This window comes from Phasianus colchicus, chromosome 2 (genome assembly GCF_987193195.1).
Source record: "Phasianus colchicus chromosome 2, bPhaCol1.hap1.1, whole genome shotgun sequence".
In the NCBI taxonomy this organism is placed as follows: Eukaryota; Metazoa; Chordata; class Aves; order Galliformes; family Phasianidae; genus Phasianus; species Phasianus colchicus.
Window position 1 is genome coordinate 46,293,203 of NC_143437.1, and position 23,446 is coordinate 46,316,648.

At 39.6% G+C, this 23,446-nt stretch overlaps 1 protein-coding gene across 1 annotated transcript in view; it reads right to left on the reverse strand.

Annotated features, from left to right (window-relative positions):
• Window positions 1-20,893, reverse strand: part of EPM2A (EPM2A glucan phosphatase, laforin) — a 38,952-nt gene extending 18,059 nt beyond the window's left edge. The window contains exons 1-2 of the mRNA XM_031612352.2: window positions 20,546-20,893; window positions 7,724-7,898 (exon numbers count right to left, since the gene is read on the reverse strand). Coding sequence (XP_031468212.1) covers window positions 7,724-7,898; window positions 20,546-20,807 — 437 coding nt within the window. The 5' untranslated portion in view covers window positions 20,808-20,893. The remainder of the gene's footprint in view (window positions 1-7,723; window positions 7,899-20,545) is intronic.
• Between the last annotated feature and the right edge of the window lie 2,553 nt (window positions 20,894-23,446).

A 23,446-nucleotide genomic window follows, 5' to 3' on the forward strand; every position in this document is an offset into this window, starting at 1 on the left:
TTTGTAATTTCATACCTTCAGACTGCTACTCTTCTAAATAAAGTATCTTTTACACTTTCCCCATTTCATTTGTATTGAAAGAAGAAAGCAGTGCTGTTTTGTTTGTTTGTTTTTTCAGATATCATGACTTTGAGGTTGCCGGTTTCAGAATTACAGTATATACTCAGCAAGTAAACACCAAACAATGTGGTGGAAATAAACTAAGTAGGTAGCTCCAAAAGTAACACTTTCTATCTATTGGAAACTACAAGAGATACAAAGAACAGAATACCACTATTTGATAAAGCAAATATTCAGCTAAAGAACGTTATTTCAACATAGTCACCACCATTACCTATGCATTTTTGCCAGCAATAAACAAGAGCCTGCATGCCATGCTTGTCAAAATATGCATGGCCATCCAGAACATGGCTTGCTTTTCACACTGCTGTCACCACTGCTGAAACACAGCACCCAGTGCAAACCCACTCGTTTGTATGCACCAATGTTCTGCAAGCTTCAATAATTGTCAGTGGGTGCAATTTTCTCTTGAATGGAAAACCACACCTTTGCTTCATCTGCACTTCCATAACAGATGCCATTCTGTCAGACTGTCCCTCTGCTACTATCTGTCATACAGCATGTAATATATATGTAATGTATGCAATATGTAATATATGTAATGGAATAGTGATGGGAAGGTTTAACCTCTACTGCCGTACCACCACCTTCTGCCTGTGATGTCGTGGGTGAACATAAAAAATAGGAGGAATTACTTTTGGAGCACTCCTCATATCTGGTGATGTCACCTTTCCCATTTGGAGACTGAAAACTCCTTCAGATTCTTCCATAACTACTCTGTAAGAGCCAGCTGAAGCCTGGTGGGCTAGATTGGTCCAGGAACTCTACATGTACCTGTGAAGACCACAGAAGGGTGATGCAGCCTATGTGGCAAATGCCAAGTCCCTGGTTTGAATGTTTTGCTGGTTGTAAATGTTGAAGGTTTTTTTTTAAGTGATATTCTTTCAATAACAACAAGATGTCTGAATATCTGAATTCCCACCTTCCAAGTAAAAAAAAAAATAAAAAATAAGAAAATTGAGTGTTCAATCTCTCGTTTTGAAAAAGAGCTTCTGCTATCTTGAGATAAACTATATTAAGAAACACCAGTGATTACAGTGGACCTGACAAATGCATGTAAAAGATAATGAGAAATAAATATCTGCGAGACCTCTGGGACATCCTCTTTGGTGAAAGCACTGCATTGCCTCCCTCTCTGCCCGCAGCCCAACTGTGAGCTAAATGGAGCAGGATTTCACCATCTCAAGCAATTTCATTCACAGCCAGCACCACCAGCAAATTGCTTCCCAATAAAGGCAGAGCTTTACTCTCTCACTGACTGCCTGAATGCTAAAGACTAAAGAAGCAAGAGAAAGAGCTGAAGATGTTCAGAAGAAATACTGGCAATGGACAGGAAGGCACAGTAAAACAGAAAAAGAAACTAGAAGCAGCAATAGGTTTTGCTCCCTAACAGTGATCCCCACATAAAATTCATGCTCGTCAGACTATCAACATTTGTCTGCTCTATCCCACAGAGAAAAACAGACCAAATAAGTATGTTTACTCCTCAGGTTTTTTTCACGCAGGGTTCCTGGGTTTTGCTCCTGGGTTTTAAGCTTTTCTTACAAGAGAAGGAAATTACATTGTGCAACAACACAGCTATGAAAAGATCCATTTAAAAAGTGGTTTTAAGAAATTATTACCCACTCTGAGACAGTTGAAAAGCATTCAACTTGCCAGCTACAGGCAGGCTCTGTTTGCTGCCATTTTATTAACAAAATACTCATTTTGTGAACAATCACTTCCTCCAAAGAAATAATTCTCAGTCAGGTGCCAGTTTCAAATATCACGTATGAACAGCAAAATGAAAAAAAAAAAAACGAAAACAGATAAAACTCACAAGACTATCAAAACAGCACACTAAGCTCCCCTTTGGGTCCTGCTGCCCACATCCTGTTTGGAATTTATGTAGTTAAATTACCACAGTTCATTTTTCTAAAGCACCCTGCAAGTCACAGGCTCTCAACAGGTGAGGGAAAACAGTTTACTTCCATGAAACAGTAGCTGGTCTTTGTCTGCAGCTTCATCTGCCCCTGCACTCAGTTCAGCTTAGCTACAGACTTCCTACCAGGTACATCTGAACCCAGCATGTAGTACCTATTGTTTAATATTATCAATGTAATTCTTGATCCTGCAATAAATATAATTTTGAAAATTTGCCAACTTCACCTAGCTGCTTTGAAGCATGCTGAGTCATGCTCAACCTATGTATATATACATAATTTGGTTTCTAGAACTCTAGAACTCACTAACAACTGCTGCCCTTCTGAGCTTTGTGCTGATGTGGATCCTTATAGTGATCCCATTTTGTTTTTGCCATTCCCGGGTTGACAGTCCAGCAGTGGCACTGCACAGACCTCAAAGTTTATGCCATCCCTCTGACAGACAAAATTATATTTATTTTTTAATAGCTAACAAATGCAGGGGGAAAAAAAGTGCGTTCATTACCTCTCCAGAGATAAATACAATCAGACGAGGACTTTAAAAATTGGTAAAGTTCCGAGCTTATAATATAGTTCTCTTCTTGCTCCCGCTCCTCTTTCCTCAGATAAACTCACTACACACATTCTGCATTTTCAAGAACTTGAAAAGGAAACTGCTAAAAAAAAAATCACTTCTTACACTGATTTGAAATGTTTTCTTCCCATCCAGACACTAGTAAGGGTGATAATGAGGGTGATAATGAAAAACCTGAAGATGTACATGGGACAAAAACTCAAAACTATTTTTAAACCATTTTATAAAAGATTATTCTCACTCGTAAGTAAACTGTGGATCTAATTCAGACTAGTTTATAGCCAGGTATAATGAAAGCAAATTTAAACAAGTGGTCAGATGTCCTAATTTATGGGATATGCATGTCACAAAACGTGGCTTAGAATATTTTAATTATTTAATGTACAAAAAGGCCAGATAACTTCACAATTAGAGCCTCCAGTACTGAAATCAAAGCACAAACTGCTATTATGTTAAGTATTTTTAATCAGGATTATTTTGCTAGAATACAATGGAAAACTTTTGATCTGTAGCTCATTATTTCTTATTCTTTTCTCTAATATTGTTGCCACAAGTCTTCTCCAGGCACAGGGGACAGCTAGCTCTCAGCTTTTAATGCTAATTGCTGTAATCTCAGTAGACATCATCATCTCTTAGTTTATAATGTAGGCATAAAGTATCAGTGCAGCTTTCTACTACAGTAGCATAGTTCACTGCACTGTAGGTTTTTTTTTTTTTTTAATGACAGCTTCCTCTGTAGAGCTTCTTTTTTTTTTTTTTTTAAATATTTCAGTAATAAAAGAATTACTTAGAATGACACAATATAGAAAGGTATTTCATTTTTCAAATGAATTAAAAACAGTTAAGTCAGAAGAGAAACTCTCCCCAAATTAAAAAGCAAGTAAAAGCGCTCTCTTTTGTGTTTTTCCAGTTGCACAATTCAAAGGTAATTCAGGCCTCGGACTGAACTGAGATGAACGTTATACATTAATGTAGGCTAGGGAAAGATGAAGGTTCCTAGACCTGAGGTGTCCTCTGCAATAGCAGTGCTCAATGAATTGTTCATGCTCAGCCTTCCTAACATCCCAGATGTCCAGTAGCAACTGGAACATCTGTGTGGCACTCACAGATGTGACCAAAGAGCTATAAAAAATGATGTTCTTGCATTGCACCAGCTGGAGGACTGACAGTAAACTCCAGACCACCTCAAATGACACTAGATATTCAATTTCAACCAACAAGACACAACTAACTGGATGTTTAAAGTATCATTATAAACTATAGCATGATCAGTGTTGTTTGGAGACCATTTTAGTTATTTGATTCACTCCAAAGTAGACACCTAGTCACCAGTGAGTTGAACAGCTCTACGTAGACATCCAAAGTAACTTAGCCTTAAACTGAGTCCTACCACAGATGTCTTTAAGAATATCTTTAAATTCATCAGTTCTTGCAACATTCAAACAGCAGTAAATGCAACTCAACTAGTTAAATGAAGTTACATTATCTCCTTCTCTCCAGTGATTCTCAGGCAAAACGCACCCAACAAGATCGTTTTCTGCCCAGACTAAAGAAGCTTGTCAACCAAGTAAGCGCACATTATCTTCACAGGAGAACTATAAAGCTTTAGTTTAGCTATATCTGACAAGATTCACTCTCTTCACTCTTAGACTCCTCTACAACATAAAGCACAGTGTGATAAGTAGGGATGATTTGGAAAAGTTACATAAAATGTGCACCCCTGACTTACACTAAAATCTCAGTGTAGATATGCAAGCGGATGAGGAATAATCCAGGGCAAAATCCTGATGCTTCTCGTTTACCTTTTTGAGGCATTAAAGCAGTATTCTGATGATAACTGCCAACCTTACTTTTGTAGCAATTCTCAGAGGTGGGAGGGTAGTAAATAACAAAATAGGGACATAAAATCATTCTAATAATAGAAAACTGTAACCAGATAACCTTTCCTCTCAATGATACACCTTCCCGTATTACCAAATTCTATCATCAGGCATCACTGTCTCCAACATACTATTTAAGGATTTTGATGTTCCAGGTGTCACTCCTTCTCCAATCTCATACAAAGGCATTCTTCTGAGAATTGCAGAGGTTTTTTTTTTTTTTTAAATAAGTATTAAGATATACAACACCTCCAAATTAGGAAGTTCCATCTTTCACAAATGGAATTGAAACAGTGCTGAAATGACCCATTTTTAGAGATTTTCTGGAGCCATCTTCTCCTCAAAAAAGATGACAATAACTCTTATTTGGAAAATGACTGTGTTCTAAATTAACTCTTCTGTCCTTATAGCATTAATACTTAACACAAAGGAGAAAGGTACTATTATTTTTTCTAGATCAGATTTAAGTAATGCATGTCAGTACATTTCCAAAACAAGTGGACTAACACTACATAGGTATCAGTCACAACTATGTAACTGCGAGTGAACTCAATTTCACACTTTAAAAAAAATTCACATCCTATTATTCTTAAAAAATGCACCATATACTCTCCAACCTGAGTGATCAACACAAATTGAGTTCTCAAAATGTAAATTGAAGTATAAGTTCACTCATTTATGAGTGAGTACATACGCATCATTAAGATAAATATGATTCCTCAAAGCTGTCAGCCTCAGCATTATTCAGAAAGACTTCCGACAGCATCTCATACTGCTACGTCTCACTTAAAATTTAAGCACATGTTTTTTGAAGAAACAAGGTGGTAGTGAAGCTAAGAACAACTACTTTTAATCATTGTGATTAGACAGATGACAAGCAGAATCATTTAAGCAGCTCATGCAGAAGGTCATTTTGATGGAGATAAACTTTCCTCTCCACCTGATTTGCACATGGCAATCCTATTTAGTGTAACAGATCAGTACCACGTCAAAAGCCTTCCCTGATAATAAACTTCTTTCCAGCTAGCACTGCTATCTAAAGATCTTACAGCCAGTGGAATTATTCAGAATTCATGCTCCTAAAGATCCCCGTACTACTGGTACCTAATAACATCAGAAAATATAATCTCAAATGGAACTAAGATCAGACCATACAGCGAGCTTTCAGCTGTAAACACGGAGAGGCTTGTTCTTTGGTTTCATTTGCTTGTATTGGTTTTTTTTTTCCTGTTTTGTTGATGCTAACATCCACAGTAACCACTGTAAAAAAAATAAATGAATTTTTATCAGGTCACTTTAACTGTACAAACAAAAAAATTAACTAGCCAGTAGCATTGGGCTGCTTTGTTATAACGACTGGGCATGTGAATCTGTCCCCAGCTGTTAATAACTAAAAAGTCATTTAAGGCTGCATATCTTCAAAGTATTAATAGTTACGCAACAGTGCTGTTACAGGATATGCTCACTTAATAAAGCTTAAAGATATGAGATAAAAATTACTTACTGAAGCTCTCTATATAATACTGTCTTGCAATGGAGATACGTGTATGTGAGAGGCAAACAGAGGAGATCCTCATTGGGAAATGACTACCTAGCACAGAAAATTTACTCAAAATATTCTTTAGTGCAACCTGCAGGTTTTTACCTCATTTTGGAAACATGCATGCATGAAGATAAGGCAGTATTAAATGGATCACTGCTGCCTCTGGGAAGAAAGATAAGTTAGCCTTTGGTACTTATGTATTCTCCTTCTGACAGCTGTTCCTCTTTCTCACAAACTTTCTCTGCCAAGTGAAGATTATTTGGGATTGACAAGTTTCTGTTTTGGAGGAAACAAGATCATTTCTCTGACAGGATGCTGGAAACGGATGCTTAAGATACAGATAACACTCTGTCAGGAGTATTACATAGCTCGAGGGAGTCTCCAGAAAACAGTACCAAGTCACATGCATACCTGCATATGCTTAACAGTGTTTATGAATCCATAATATTCCAAAAGATACCAAGGTGAAAAAAAAAATATCTTTCCCTTGTTACTGCAAGTGATATGAGAAAAAAATTCTGCTTCCTCCATTCTATCAGAGTTCAAACAAAACAGCATAGGGAGGAGACAAGATAGTAAAGCTAGAGTAGCCAAAAGAGCAATCCAGAGAAATTCACACAAAGGAATGCCAAGACTCAGTGAAAGTACAGACTTTGACTTCTTCAAACAATAGGTAACCCTTTAGGATCATTAACCCTCTCTATAGCCAACATCAGCACAGGTGCCATATCAATGTTGCCAGCAATGCAACTACTGTTAATTAAAATCTCTTACCACATCCAGAACTGGAGACAGGGACAAAATTACAAATGATCCCCAAATCCTTGGTGCATACTGCCAGCCACCAGTATTAAGGCTGCTGCTCTAAACACAACCTCTGCTTTATGTGCAGCCCCAAAGGGTGCATACTGTGCATACTGTCTTCAATTTAAGTATTGCTGGCTCCTAATTTAGGCCAGCAGGTTTCACTGGTGAGACAGCAGTGAGGCATGACAGACTTTTTCAGTGCATGCTTTGGAGGTCTTTGTATCTTCTCATTCTGCTTTCCCTCACAAAGCAGTGGCTCTAGCAGCACTTCTTGAACCCAGTAATTCAAAGACAAGCTATGATTAGAGGAATCCAAGCTCACATGAGTCTTCTAGACTCAAAAAGCTGAGGGAATCAGTTGGACCCTACAGAACTCCAACTAAGAATATAAATTCTAAGACATCCTTAAATTTTAGCTCTTTTTTTTTTTTTTTTAAGAAAAAAAGATCACATACATTATGTTTAAGATGCATATATATACCTATAAAGGCTGTTACTAATTGCCACTGCTTTCACACATAAGCAATAATATGACACCCTATATATTTTTTCCCAAATGATGTACTTCAGCAAAATAATCCCCAACACACACATTTATTATATAGATGCATATTTACAAACACTAAATTACTCAGATAAACATTTTCTTATGTGGCACAACTAACAGTTCCTCACAGGCTGCAGGTGTTCTTGAGTACAGAATCTCTCCTCATTATTGCAAAAACACGATACCTAATTGCAAAGAGGTGTTTAATCTTTGTTCAGATTTTCTGAGGAACTGCTGCCACTCGTTGCTTCTAATTCAAAGTTTTCTAACATCACATTGATTCCCTGTTTCAGTATTTGACACTAGATAAGTCTCAGATCTGTCTTTTACCTTGAGTAGTGGATAGCTTGATGTCCTGCAATATTAAAATAGAAGTCAGTTGTATGTTTCATCTCATCAGTATGTCCAGAGACTTCAATCCAGTGTGCTATCGGGAGGCAGTACACTCCATCAACTATGTTGCTCTGGTTGTAAACACAACTTCGATCATGATGGGGCCCATTACCTAGAACAAAAGAAAGGACAATTGCAGGTAGTGTATCCAGAAAATTTAAAAAAAGATCTGCAGGAGATGCAAATTGAGCATTTAAGGCAAGAAGTAGTGTTTGCTACCTGTTTAGACTGCATTTCTAGAACACGATTAACACCTGAAATAACTAGAACACAAGTATGGCTTCAAAACGTTCAACATCAATTGTAGTGAATAAATTAAAGACAACAGTAGAACTCTATCAGGTTCCCAAATAGTGAACTGTGGCACTCAGAAGTTCAGGAATAATTAATTTCATTTAAGTTCCTCATCTAATGTTTGATAATATTTGACCTCAGCATGTAACATTTCTGCTGTGTGATCTGTCTCTCCAGGGTTCAGCTTTCTGTGATTCAAGGTCTAGCACTGATACTGCACAGCTTCATTACCCTGCCTCAGACTTCTAAGGAAATGAGCTAAGCTATGAGACAGACCTTGGAGAAAATACACAGCACAGCCATGCACGATAAGAAAGGTACAAGTGCAAAAAAGAAGGTAGGGCTGTAAAGACTGGATTGTTACCAGAAAGGATTCAAAAGAAAAAACACTGACATAAATGGTATAAAATCTCATAGGAAGAAAAAGTAAGCAGGTGGAAGACAGCAATTTAGAAGCACTGAAGACCGGCTCTCCTCCAGGCTCTGCCTGGCCAGCAAAGACTTTGCAGCTATCCTCCTGGGGATCACAAGCATGCTAATGCCTAGCCTAGAAGCCCATTACATCCTACTTGTCTTTTATGTTTGCTAAGCAATAAATGACTGCTTTGTACTCTTTGGAGTCTCATTGTATACAGGAAAAGTTCCCCAAGGTGATCCAGAGAGAGACAGCTACACCTGTAACAACAAGTGAGCACTATTACCTTAAATGATCTTGAGTAAAGTAAGAAATTTTTATTACCATTATCCACTATCTACTATCCATTACCCCTCTGACTTATCTTACATCAAGTCTGAGCTTTATTACAGGCAACCAATTTTTAACACCATGCCACAGTAAGCAATCTAAAATGAAGAGGCTCGTGTCAGTAATGAAAAGGTTATCTAGCCTCCAAAAGTCCAGTACATGTATATTCTTCCTGCTCCATTTTTACAGGCTTATTGTAATACTGACTGCCATGTAGGAATTGTTGCACCAATTAAAAATCACCTAGTCTAAGGCTTGCTTTTAATGTAAACTTGCTACACTTATACATTATTAATAATGTTAGAACATTTTGCAGTAAAATGATGCTTGCAGGAATGCCTTCAATATCATGTAAATGCTTCCAAGCATCATTCATAAGAAATTTTCTAAAGAGCATTTTAGGAGATGTATTAATGCAATGATTAGAGAATAAAACAAACATTTAATAATAAAGCTGAAAAAAACTCCTTATTTCCAGATACAATACAGTATTCTTTATCATACTGTAAAATACTATTACTTACCAACTAAGAAAAAGAAAATACTAGGCAGAGGACCATTTTCTCTTTCTGTACTTGCAACGTTATAATGGGACGATAATTGTAGGGTGGCAAAGTCTTTGGTTACAGCAAACACGAATGAGCCCAAATGCAGCAGCCATGGATGCACGAAAAGAGCTGCTTACCTTTGGAAGGCCTCAGGTAGGCAGGGATCTCTGGCAAGTGATGCCCTCACCTCCACTGCCAACCCTTAAATGAGGTGTGGGAAGGGGTGGATCCTGGCAATCAAAGCACATCCTCTCCCTCTTAATTTCTCCTCTCCCTAAGATGCTAATAAGCCCCAGAAGACATGGAAATCTTCTCACTCTTCAAATTTGTGGTCACAACTGCGTCACTAGATATCTTACAGTTGCCCATTTCCAGTTGCTTCTGCATGAGGCTCACGTACTACCATTTGCCAGTTCCACAGTCCATCCACCTCCTTCAGCTTCAATTCTTGGCTCTCTTCCTCCTTTCTTCTTTATCATCTGCTCTCTTAAATGACAGCAGCCTCCAAGCCTTGTAATCTTTTCACCTTCACCTTGATCCATTTCCTTATCTAGCCTACAATCACACACAGCAAAACTAGGAGTAAACTGCCACTATAGACATTTGCCTCATTTGTTCCCTAAACAGATTTTGTCAATTCTCATTCTGAAAAGCTCCCTTCTCTGTTATTTATCACTGTTGATTTTTCTGCACCACTCAACATCACCTTCCTGCTGTGGCCTACATTCAAACAAGAATCGCTGTATTTCTGTTTTCATTTTCATACTTGAGTATGCAATAACAACTTGCATTCATAGCACTTTTCATGAGAATTGCATAGCTCTTTACTTCTCTTAACATTACATACTCATTTATGAATTAACACCTTTCTTACTGAAACACAATGGCTGCGAAACAAAATGAATACAAAAACAAATACAGCAAGATGATTTCAGACAGGAAGGGAAGAGAATAACAACATTTAAAAAAATATTACTATGGGGAAGGAAGGGAAAAAAAAAAAGATCATAGTGAGTTGTTTAGAACAATGAATGCCAAATCCCTCTTCCAAGAGTTATGAAAGAAGGAAATTCTTGGCACAAGCAACCAAGATCTCACTACCCTGGTAACATCCAACAGATCCTACTTCCCACACAAGTGCTTCCTGCCACCACTTGCTTCACAAGATGCAGTTTAGAAACAAGTTTTTAGAAAAGTGAACATTGTTTTATCAGTTTACATCATGCATCTGCTAGCAGAGTTTGCCAAAGGAAAACTCTAATTTTTCTAGTTGCCGTGAAATAACGATGCAACGAACAGTTTTTTATGTACAGCCACACTACAGATTTGGAGGCAAAATGTAAAATGATAATTTAAGAGATTTCAATCCCTTCTATTGGAGCTCTAACTTCTATCTCAGAGTCATGTAATATAAAAATAAAAGTCAGCCAATTAAACCAGCTTTTATTCAAGTTAACTGATCATAAGCAGTTCTTCAAACAGAAAACAACTAGGACCACTTACGTTTTTTTGTTACACGTTCTATTATACATCTGCAGAACACATACAACTATGAAAACAGGCACAGCTTGGGGGATAAGCAGAAAACATTTACTACACAACCTTCAGTCCTTCCTTCTCCAGCCCTGTTTCTATAAACTGTTTACCATGAGTATCCTCTGTTTGAAGCAAGGTGCTTCAGCCTCATGGTACGCTCAGGCAAAGCATGCCTTAATTTCAGCTTACCCTCTAATAGAGCAAGCTCCTTCCACCTCATTTATGAGAAAGTCAATCAACTCTATCGCTGTCAGACTCTAAAGACCCAGCTCAAGACCTCTCAGAACCACAGGAGGAGTTCATGCAAAGAATAAAATAGCTACCAGAGGCAGGATAAAACTTTGGTACAGCACTCTCCCCTCTCTTGCCACTACAGGCCAAACAAATTATTTTCTGGATTTGACTAGTTGCAGCATAGGATTTTCCAACCTACAAGTAAAGAACATCACTTCCTCACTCTGGCCCAGTTGTTTGTTTGAACAGCATGGTTCATTAGTAGCTTGTTGGTTTGGAAGGAAACAAATTGTGATGAAAGCAATGGCATCAAGCTTAGCAGAATTTGAATCTGAGTGCACTGAGAATGTGTTGCTGCCCTTTTTAACTTCTTACTTCCTGCTTAAGCACCAGAGAGAAAAGTGGCCAGGGCAGAAAGAAGTGCCATGAGACTATTCACGCACAGAGTCTAGACATGAGCTCATAACTGAAGCTGTTCATATCCACATCAACTTCCTATTCTACTTAACCCCTCCATCCCAGCTCACATTAGATCTTCTAAGTGATTTCACTAAGTCAGTCAGCAGCATTCCAAACAGAAATGGTACATGCAGCACAAAGTATTATTTACTCATTTGTCAAAGCATTTCACAAAGTCAATTAGCTACACCGAAGGCCTACTGCTGAAATTTAGTCTTCGTATCTGAAGCTCAGACACACTGAGAAGGCTATCTGATCACTCTGGGCAACCTCGCCTGTCAGAGCGTGCCTGGGCCTTCTTCATTCCTTCTGTGGCCTAGCACAAACAAAGGAGGCCCTGGGTTTAATTTACTACAATCCAATATACTTCCAGGACTGCAAGTGCATATCACATCTTTACAAGCAATAAATCCTGCACCACTGGCCAGTCCCGTGTAGAGATTGAGCAAATGTAGGACTATGGCTCCCAATTACAAGCTGGGTACTCTAGACTTCATTCTGCTAGGAGGGAAACACTTTGAAGCATGCTGGTGCTGAGCATAACTGCATAATGCAAAATCCTTAGGTGGGATACAAGGCAAATTCTCATCCAAAGGAACCCTTTGTCCACGTAAATGCTACTGTTCCCTCACACTGGCTGTTATCTCCAATCTTACCCAGAACTTGTATGAAAACTTCAAGCTACTTTGAATAAACTCCCCATGACTCCAGCAGCCTCCAAGAGTGAAAAACCATCACAGCTCTCACTAAAACGCCCTGCTCAAGCAGAGTGAGCTCTGACCCCAAAGTCATGGCGACCTGGCGCCTCATTCCCTCCTTCCAGCTGGGATGGAGGCTGGCCAGGATGCTGAGCTCAGCACGGCACAAGCCGTGAACTGGTAGCTCAGTGCCAGCCACCAGACTGGGAGTGGCACGGACCACCCGAGGGCTGGCATCCCACAGTGCAGGGATCCCAGTGACTGTGGGGCTCTGGCTCCCATCGCTCCCTGGACCCTGAAGTTGCTGCTCTGCAGCTCCTGCAGTTCTTATGAGGAGCTGTATGCCCCCACAACAGCATTTGCAAGAGAACAAGAACGTGGGTCTCAGAACTAAATGCCACTTTCTCACAGGTTGCTCATAGAACCCAGCACCAGATCACTAGGCAGGTTTCCACGTACTTTTCACAGAAATCAAACAATTATTTGAGTGGAATTTTAATTTGTAAAGTCAGTAAAATATTGTGCATCCTCAATGATTTGGGAGGATTTAAATAAGAAAACTTCCTTTTTCATAGATAAAATAGAAACAAAATAAAATCCGCTTTCCACTGTTCATCTTTAGAGAAAAGAAGGCAAATACAAATGCACTTTGAGAAAGGACAATACACAATAGGAAGGACATATTTTTCCAGCCCAAACCATTTCTACATAATGATTTTTTTTCCTCGAGTGGCAAAACACTGTTCAATTATTTATTTTTGGGAGGCAAATACACAAACAATTTGAAAAATGTATAATTTACCCATGAAAAAGGGTGCGTTAACCATCTAAACAGTAGAGAACCTCTTGTTATTCAATCATTTGGGCATTCCTAATTAAAGAACAAGAGAAACTCAGAGATACAGGACCTAGTTTAAATGATAGGGTGGCACTCTTCTTCTTTCAGTAAGGTCTAGAATGATTTTGTTTGAATTCCAGTTTTGTGACTCTTCACGGCAAAAGTGTTTATCAGAAAGAGAAATGAAAAACAAGTTTCTAGGGGTTAAGTTATAAAGTCCCATTGGTTTTGTAACCTACTTGTTGCTCTTCCTACTGCTCACAGTTGCTCAGTGGAATCTGCTAATCGGGGGAATTACTCAAGAACAAAGGAATCAGCAGCCATGCTTACGGTTTGAGCTTTGCAAAGTGCTCTTTTGAACAAATCTGCACAACTGCACATACGGCTTCTGGTTTAACACGTATGAAGGATGATCAAAGTGCTATATGAAAGAAGCTGGCTGTACAAACAAACAAATATTTATTGTTATCATTTTAATTTTAAAAACGTCCCCCTTGTAGCTGAAAAATGGCACTGGCAAGAGACTGAAACAAGAATAAAACAAAGGAAAAACAAAAGAAGATATAAGAATAAGATGTCCAAAGATCAAGGATCAGAAGTAGATCAGTAGGAACCAGAAGAAAATTTTCTGAGATTGGAACTAACATCGTGCAGTAACAGAATACAAGAAAAAACTTTCATTTTCTATCTTATTACAGCTATGCTGCAGGTATGAAAAAAAATATAATGCAACACACTGCCAACAGTATATTCATCTTCATAAAATTGCACAGACTATACCATGATTTAGAAGAGTCACAATGGTAAAATTATCAGCTTGATCTTAATAGATAATGGGCAAAATCTAAGATGACAAAATTTCTCAACACCACTAAGTGCCCTGAAGAAAAACACACGAATGAACGAGGAAAACCTAAGATTAACTCTTCCACTGTTTCTGCAGAGAGTGGCTTTACAGCAAAGCTGTTTCATATATTGTCTAGCCACAGCCCTGCCAGCTACCAGCTTGTTGTGCTGCTACTTGGTAGAAGTTTTAATTTTTATTTTTTATGATGTGAAGGAAGTTGGTATGTAGAAACTACGAGGTGCAGAATGGCTGTATCTTATTCTTGCCTTAGACAGATCCTAAACCACATGAATTCCTTTTCCAAACTTCCGAAGTCCAAAAAGCTCGGCGTACTAATCAGTTCACCACCAGGTTTGAAAAACCACAGGGCTACTTAGATGACTTCAGATGCACACATTAGCTTCAATGGCAATGAACAAATCCAAAAAGAAAGTAGTCAGGTAATTTTCAGATCACTTTCAAAACAGTGAGAGCAAAAACTTACTCTTTTAATGTTTGTCATAACTTTTGCATGACTCAAATTTCAACTATGCTTAAATATTACAAATAACTTGAAATATTAAACTAGGTTTCCTTTAACAAGCTAAATGAATACCTCAAGTTCATGTTTAGAAATTCCACTGGAAGAGTTCAATAGCATCATAAGCATTCAAGGCCAGGCTGGATGCGGCTCTGGGCAGCCTGGTCTGGTGGTTGGTGACTCTGCACATAGCAGAGGGACTGAAACCAGATGATCATGATGGTCCTTTTCAACCCAGGCCATTCTATGATATGATCTAATATAAATCTTCTTGGAGTAGGGAAATGAAGAGGTATTAAGAAATTGAAGTTTTGTTGTTTTGTTTGTTTGTTTGTTTTGTTTTGAATAATAAAGCAATGGGAACTGAAGGAAACACTTAAAAACTTCTGAAATGAAGGATTTAAAAGTCTAAGTATTTGCTACTTTTTTTTACCTTTCATATCTATATGACAGTGGAGAAAATCCTCAAGTTCTCTTTTGGATACAATTCTTACAATTACTCAAATATGCTGCTGTGCAATGTCATTACCAGACATTATTGTAACTGGACTTCCACCACTACACCTTCAATATTCAGATTTACTTATCCTTTACATCAGATTCTGCCACTGAAGTCCCCCTACTGTCCGTCAGAAAGACATTCAACCTTTCATGTCTGGAAACATGACCTGTCTCAATCCCACCAAGTCTGAATTGCTATTGATTGCTAAAAACCAGAGATATGGGAAGCTGAATTTCCCTAGAATTTATCTAGGTCACAGACCCTTAGACAGAAGTCCCATCTTTCAAGAATCTAAGCAAAGCTCCTGCATGGCCGGCCTTTATTTTCACATCTCAGACAAATACTGCCAAAGAACACATTTGAATTCTGTATTTCATGTACTAATCCTTACTTGCCTGCTTAATAAAAGTATACCCGCTCTGCTTTTCAATGCCTTTTCTGTTGTCACTAATCTGTCTTCCCTTTAGGTGCAGAAAACAGTAGGCATATTTCTTGTACTGCTTAAATATGTAATAGCGCTCAAGAGAAAATTGTTAATTTGCCACACTAGCTCACTAACTCCTTGTTCATGCCTGGTTTGGTTTTCAGAAATGTTTCCTTGCACGTGCTAATCCCCTAAAAGTATCCAAAAAGCAGAAGACCATTTCATGGTGAGTTTATTTTCTGTGAGACAAAAATCAAGATGATTCAATTTCTCATTTTGTGGACTGATATACGTAACCAACAAAGTAAGCTTTAAATCTTATTAAAATCCAGATTTAATTCAAGATTTCTTTAGTCTATTAGCCTACCCCTAGAAATATTCTTTTTATATATTTTAATTATCCCAAAATTACAAATAAATGGTATACAAGAAAGCCCTCTTCAGCACTTAATGCTGTTTACCAACAAGATTTTTGTTTTTAATGAGAAAATAAAAATTTTCTAAGGCAACTTTCAAAAACATCTGTTTTATTTCTCTAAGACTGCCTAAGCACAGGTGTTTCACACTGGGAGTTGCTGCTACACTAAGGACATTTAGCCAAATGTCCAATCTGATGATACAGATTAAGCCACAGAAAAGCAACTCAAACAGAATTCAAATCATGAAATGAACACTCTTCTCAGATGGTGAAAAAAAGAATTAAATAAATGCAATGATAGAATAATGGATGGTAATAACAAAATACATAATGTAGAGGTCTTTAACTGCTCTGAAACCCCGTACGGTATTGTACTGTATATTACCGTTTGCTACTTAATAACAAATCAGAAAAGATTACTAAATTATAGGCAGGAAACAAGCTACATCAGGACTGTAACCAGGGCAAAATCTTAAACAAGAGATTAACCCAGTTACCTTTCTTTCAACTGCTCAATGCTTTTCAACATTGAAAACAAATTCTTGACCCACACTGAATGCTGCTCTCCCTTAGAAGTGAAGACAAGGAGTGAGGTGGGGGACAGCAATAATGGTAAGTGAGGTGCTTGCATAAACAACACATTTATTTTAATTTTATCATTACAATCACAAATGTTTAATAGCCTTTCACAGTAGTCAGAGCTGTCCTGCAATTATCACTGTGGGTAGGAAATGACACATACCTGTCCAAGTCATGTGTATGGATTTGGCAAATACCATTGCACATACTTATTTTCACTCTTCTAATTTTGCAGTTTCTTGGGCAACTCTCCATTGCTTTATACATCTCCAGTAGACTGCTCAGCTTAAGTTGCTTAACGCTGACACACAGACAGAAAGGAAGAAAAAACTTGTTACTCATCATGTCATTATATGTATTGAGAGAGCTGAAGAACAAAAGACCAGGAGCTACTGTACTTTGTAAACGAAAGTTTCTCTCCATTCATTATGCTGCATTCAGAAGCAGATTTCAAAATTATTCAGTTTTACTCATAACAAAGTTTCCTCACATCTGAAAGGTGCCAGAGCAACTAGCATGGTGCAGGAAGCAACAGACTCACATGAACGAAACGTGTACCCTACACAATTATTCAGCAACCAACGTCCTACTGCACTTTTCGTTTCTTCCTAGACACTGTTTTCTTAAGAACAAGACTAGAGTGGAGAAAGGAAATAAAACCCTACATTATTTTCAAAAGTGGAACAGATGATGCTAAACTAAATACTGACGAGATTTGCGAGCAGTTGCAAGAGAAGCTGTACACGGCTATACACAGGTAAAATGGCGACACCCAGTGGGAGCAGTACTGCATAAAACAGCTCCAATAAAAGGGCTGAAAAGACGTTAACCGAGAAGTAAGACAACTTCATGTTTGCACTCTAAAAAATGAATTAGTACTTACTTAAAAATAACTTGCCTATTTTTGTGAGCAGCTGGACTAAGCTGTGAGAACAGCTGCTGTGAAGAGTTCTGCCATTTGCAGGGAAGTCCCAGCAGACCCTAAATTCTGCTCTGCACTGCTTAGGGGCAGCACTGCAGGCCTTGCCCCAGGACAGCTAACATAGCTCCTGGAGCATCAAGCTGAGCAGGCAGATCCAGCAAACTAAGAAGGCATCTAAGAAATCAGTAGCAGAAAGAAGAGCAAAAAAGTGTAATTAATAAATAAATAAATAAATAAATAAGGTGAGGTCTGATATGTCCAAAGAGAGAGAAGTTTGTAACATGATAGACTCTAACAGAAAGATGTATCAAAGCCCATTTCCTTAAGCCTTAAGTAACCTTACTTACTTAATTCTTAGAATAAAATAGCTTACCCAACGAATTGGTTTCTTTTCACTTTTTCCAGAAAATGAGTAGCCAAAGTCAAAATAAAGAGAAGCTACAAAGTCACTGAGCCACAATTCCCTGGAGAGGACCATACCAAGTCAACAAACTGAGCCAGAGACTGCTTCTAAACTGAACTGTGGGCCCCTAAGAAATCACAGAGAACCATCTACCCCAAAAAATAATGTTTTGTTTTGTTTTGTTTTTTCCCATGGAATAATGCCCTGTTCAGGTACACAAATTGCTAGAAACCAGGTTTATTGTGCTCCTTAGCCTTAACTGGTATTACTGTATCATTTGTCAAGCTTCAAGCAAGTACTCACTACGTCAAACTAATGGTTATGTGAACATGATCAACATCTTATTTTCCCCTTCTCAAAAGTTAACATGACAAGAGACCATATTACAACATCTCTGAACAGTTTGGGGCATACCCTTAGTATCTCCTCTGTTGTTTTATGGAAAATTTATCCTGCATAATACCTACAGTTTATTTGGACCACAGAAAAAAGAGGGGAGGGGGGAAGCACTGTTAGTGTTCAAGCATTAGCTCAAATGAATAAGCGAATAAATGCAACCATAAACTCCATCTTGCATTTATTTGGTTTTGACATTAGGCACAATGTACTTCTACTTTCCAGACTGAAAGAGGTGTATAAATCCAATTCTGATGAATCTACACCAAAAACAGAGTACAGAAATACAGAAAGGATGTAGTTAAAAAGATGATAGTATGGACATTCCTTTACTTTTCTAAGGAGCTCAACATCATCAACTGGTTTTCTATAAATACTGTAGCACACTTAATCTTCCTGAATTTCAGGCCTTTCAGCTGAATTCACTCCAGGTAAGCAAATTATAATTCCCAAAGAAACATCACTGGGACCACAGCACATGCAGGAATCACAATTTGAACCAGAAGAGCCCAATGGCTTTAAGGCACAGGCCAGGTGAACACCAGAGTCAATGTCATCACCCTGGGACACTGTAAGCATCTGACCCTTCGGGGAAACAAACAGCCTCCTCTCCTACCTCATAATCCTACAGAGGGGAACCAGTTCCCTCAAGACACAGGACACGAGCCACCAACCTTCCCACTGGCCAAGCCTGACCCCACAGCTTCCTATCAGGCCATGTGACAAAACCCAAAAGCCAAAGAACACTGCCCACAGCTGTGACTCTTCTAGTCCACAGATACCCTCATTTGCTGTTCCCATTTTCTCATCACACTGAATGCTGTGAAGATGAACTAAATTTATACTCAAAATGTATGATGCTGTAGTATTATTTAAGCACAAAAAAAAAAAAAAAAAAAAAAAGATAATATATAGTGGGATTCTCATAAGTATATTACTTTAAAAAAAAAAGAATGTAATTTTCTTAAATACAGCAATTTTTCATGACTTGTGTTATTTCACATCCTTAGCTGGACAGGAGTTTTCTCTGGTTACATATGAAAGCCTCAACACATAGATTTTAAGAATTTAGAGCAAATGTAGTCCTGCACATTCCTCTTTCTCTCACAACTGTGTCTTCAAAATTGCAGATGTTCTATTTAAAAAAAAAAATCTTTCCAAAATGTGATTTTTACAATAAAAATCAGACAAGATCCAAACCTGTCTTTCCATCAATGGCTCGATAAAACCATTAAAACATATGGCATGTGCATTATCTTGCAGTCTCTTTTTTTACTGGATAGAATAACATTAAGCTCCCTTCATCTGTTATATGAAGAACAATAAATTTTAGGGATTTAAGCAAATAGTTTTGTTTGTTTGTTTTTGTAAATAACAACTTTGGAAAAAAAATAATTGATATGAATGAGAGAAATTAAAAACAAACAAACCAACCAACCAACCTGTCTGGGTTTGGATAATATTCCATTTTATTTTCTAACATTCTAGCTAAGCAGTTCACTCAAACTGCTGAGCATTTACACTGACAAGAACAAAATTCCACACAGTTTAATTCTAAGACTGTATTAACAGCACTACTGCAAACAGAATCTACCACACTTAACAAAATGCACTCCTAGGTATAGACAACCACCTTGAGGTAACAATAGTCCTGAACTCAACAGGAACCATCACTTTACAATTACAGATTCTCAACAGTCTGGAATAGTTTTTAAAATATATATATTATTTTTATATTCTATGTGGTGAAGACCTCTTTATACACCAACAGAACTTGGCACCTTCAAAAAAAAAAAAAAATAGACCCAATTCTGGCTCATGGGAAAGATGCTGAGATTTTTATTTCTTAAATTCACTTTCCTGCATGTCTGCAAAAGAAAGGCACGATTAAAATGCTTTTTAAGGCGCAATATACTGTTTATTTTAACTACTAAATAAAACTATCACTAGTACACCACATAAACAGTGGTTGAAGATGTAAATTGTATGTTCCCAGAACAAACTCAATAGTTGAGAGGTTTCAGTCTCTGACAGAATCATAGTATCATTTGAGCTGGAAGAGATCCTTAAGGCCATCTGGACCAACTGCCCTGCAGGGAGCAGGGACACCTACAGCTCGATCAGGTTGCTCAGAGCCCCGTCCAGCCTGACCTTGAGCGTTTCCAAGGACTGGGCTCCCACCACCTGAGAAGGGCTGTGATCTGCGCCCCTGAAGAGGATGAGGAATAACTATCCTCAGCGACGAGAGGTACGCTTACAGCTTCACACTCTTGCATCTACAAGAGCAGCTCACGGAAACCGAGTTCTCGCTGCCCAGCCCGACCCGCTACGACAGCTGCCACCCCCACCCCTCGCTGCCCGCTCCAGCGGGGCGGAGCGGCGGGCCCCGCCCTTACCTTCCCAGAGCAGCTGGCCGCCTTCCCGCCGCAGGAACTTGTACCAGAAAGGGCTGGCGGTGTCCTCGTCCGACAGCAGCACCTCCCCCAGCCACAAAACCGGCTCCTGGGCCGCCAGCGCCGCGGCCGGTCGGGCCGGCTGCATGGGCACGGCGCGCTGCGGGTCCCATTCGCCCAGCTCTGGCCGCGAGCCGGCCACCAGCAGCGCGCCACCGCCCTCCGCTATGCGGGCCGGCAGCACCACGCCGAAGCGGAACAGCATGGCGGACCGCGCCGGACCGAGGGCAGCGGGCGACGGGGTGGGGGGGAGTGAAGCCGTGCCGCCGCCAGGGGCCGCCCCGCACCCTCACTTCCGGCGGGGGGACCGGGGCGGGCGGGGCGCTCCGGCTGGGACCTGGAGGGGACGCGTCGGCGCTGCCCGCGCGTTAAGGGCTCGTCTCCCTCACGGAGCTTGGGTACAGCGTGACCGAGCACTCGAGCAGGGTCCTAGCGAGGTGGTTGGTCGGTGCTCAAGAGACCTTAGGATAATTACCTCACTAATAGGCTTTAACCTTTGGTTAGTCCTAAAGTGGTCGGGCAGAAAAGTGGTCAGGCGGAAAATCTGCTGAACTGCCCTACCCTACCCAACTCAACGTGTCCCACCCCCAGACCGAACGGCGCGGAGCTGTGTCAGGGGAGGGGCAGCTAGGGGTCAGGGAAAGGGGCTGCACCACAGAGAGGTGGGCATGGAACGGGCTGCCTAGGGCAGCGAGCACGGCACCGAGTGCCGGAGTTGAAGGAGTTGTTTCACGTTGCTCTCATAGGGTTTGATTCTGGGAGGGGCTCTGTGGAGCCAGGGGTTGGATTCGGTGGTCCTTGCGGGCCCCTTCCAACTCGGGGTATTCAATGCATCTATGACTGTTACCTCAGCAGGTAAATAATGAAGTGAGGTTGCAAAAGGTTGCACGTTATGTATATTGACTTTAGCAAGTGTTACTGCTTTGTTAAATGAAGCTGCTGCAATTACTCTGGAGAGACTGAATTTAGTGCAGCAAACACCTCATTAAATCACTGCTACACCTACAGTGTTACAGTCTCAAGGTTTGGTCCCAAGTAACACGCTTAGTGCTCAGGATAGTTGTACCTTCTCTGTGGGCAGACAGACACCAGCCGTGGTGAGACCAGAAATGTGAGGGGCTGGGGGTGGGCAGCAGGTGGTAGACAGCTCTTTAAGAATTCTGCAGCTCCCTATTGCCTGCATTCTGGCTTGCCCTTCTGGCTGTAATTTGGCAACTCCTACATGTAGGATTATTCAGGGCTTGCAAAGATTGAGGGAAAGGATGCGATCCAACCATTTATAGGACAGTCCTTGTCTGAATACACCCATTTCAGAAGCGTTTAAAGACAGAAACAGAGAAGTAGTAACTTTATTTAGGTCAAGTTCTGGGAACAGGATGAAGGCCTTTCAGTGAGTCAAAAGAAATCCTGCCTCAAAAGGTGGCTGCTTGTTTCCTGTGTTCAGTGGTGATGACACACTGTAGAGTATGTACTGCCAAATTTATTTTTAAGAATGCTTGAGCTCATTTTCACTGATCCTAATTCAACTTTTGTAAGTGATATGCCACCACTGTTCCAGACATAACCAAAGTGAAGGGGATTCTGGCAGTCCTCCATGCATTTCTGTTAGCACCAGCCCTCCTCCTAGCCCTGTTGCTTTTGTGGAACAAAGCAACACTTTTTAATCCTTGTTTTTGCTCAACCTTACAGTCAAGCTACCTGTTATCTAATAATTATCTTTCAAGTATCTACCCTTGTAGCATACACTTTCATTTTAGTATTATGGGCAATACAGAGAGTAATGATAAATTTTCTACCCCAAATGTGACAGTAGCCCTAAACGCATCTTGCATCTACATAAAACCCCAGAGAGGTGGTGGAGTCACCATCTCTGGAGTTGTTCAAGAAAAGGGTGGATGTAGCAGTGAAGGACATGGGTTAGTGGTATGGTGGTGGTGGGTTGATAGCTGGACTGAATGATTTAGAGGTCTTCTCCCACCATAATAATTCTGTGATATGCAGCTGTTCATTCCAGCACCATTTGAGCTAAGAAGCTGCAGGATCCAGCAATGCATCTGATAATTTAATTCCTGGCTGTTAATGTAAAAAGACCAGCAACATATATGTACCTTTAAAAAAGCTTAACTTCTTTATGTACCAAACCCTCATCATAGACCTGCAGGTGAAGCAATAAAAAATATATTTTTAGTCTTGTGCAAAATACTAGCTGTCAAAATAATTCAGTCCATTTCTTCTCCATATTTCACTATAATTCATTTTGTACGCACCAACATTGGCTGTTGGATTAAGTTTAAAAATAGCAGGGAATGGCATGCTTGAGTTCCTACACTTTCCTCAAAAACTCACTCAAGATAAACGTTGGGGCTGAGAGAGGTAGATGATTGTTTATTAGTTGTGGGTCTCCAGACTATACCTAAAAACTGAGGGGCAGTTTTGGCAAACTAGTAAGTGAGGACTGAATATCTTGGATTTTCAACAAACTGGATTGTTTCTCAGGTGGCTATAGGTTTTCTGACTGTGATTATTATACTGTAATATAGATATAGGGCTAACATTGAGAGTTAAAACAAGAAAGGCTGAAAAGTGATTTATTTCTGGTTCCTGCAAGATTGAGATAAGAGCCAGAAGTGGAGATTGGCTGTGACTCTGAAGTTCTATGGGTTAAGAACAGCAGGGATAGAAAAAAAAGTTTTTATTGATGGATACTACCAAAATGTGAGGTGTAGACAGAGTGAGGTTTGTAGACAGGATGATATGGGTCATCATTAGATCTAAGACTATGTAAGAAAGACTGTGTAAGTACCATAAGGTTTGGCTTCAAGCTCAGAAGTAAATGTTCACTGC